Source organism: Geospiza fortis, unplaced genomic scaffold (assembly GCF_000277835.1).
Source record: "Geospiza fortis unplaced genomic scaffold, GeoFor_1.0 scaffold23, whole genome shotgun sequence".
Taxonomy (NCBI): Eukaryota; Metazoa; Chordata; class Aves; order Passeriformes; family Thraupidae; genus Geospiza; species Geospiza fortis.
Genome location: NW_005054303.1, coordinates 1,048,436 through 1,048,725, shown reverse-complemented (window position 1 = coordinate 1,048,725; position 290 = coordinate 1,048,436). Strand labels below are relative to the sequence as shown.

Below are 290 nucleotides of genomic sequence, written 5' to 3'. Positions count from 1 at the left end.
CCCCCCCCGCCCACGGGCTTCCCATCAGCCTCCATGGCTCGCCGGGTGTCGGAGGAGCCCCGACCTCCCCGGCTGCCCGTGCGAGGGTGTCAGGCTCTGGTTGCTCCATCTGCTCCCACTGCAGGCGCAGGAAGGCTGGCAGGTGTTTCCAGGATATCGCTTTTCCCGACACTGGCAATCTGCAGCACCTCTGCACATGTGCCCTCTCTCTGTGTACCTGGAGCCAGACGTGAGGCACCTCATGTGTCCCGGCCAGCACTGCAATCTGTAGATGGTTTTGCCCTCTCAGG

The 290-nt window shown here is 64.1% G+C and overlaps 1 protein-coding gene across 1 annotated transcript in view; it reads right to left on the bottom strand.

Moving 5' to 3' along the window:
• Positions 1-35, bottom strand: part of CHGA (chromogranin A) — a 13,512-nt gene extending 13,477 nt beyond the window's left edge. The window contains exon 1 of the mRNA XM_005417989.3: positions 11-35. Within this exon, the coding sequence (XP_005418046.2) occupies positions 11-35 (25 nt within the window). The remainder of the gene's footprint in view (positions 1-10) is intronic.
• Between the last annotated feature and the right edge of the window lie 255 nt (positions 36-290).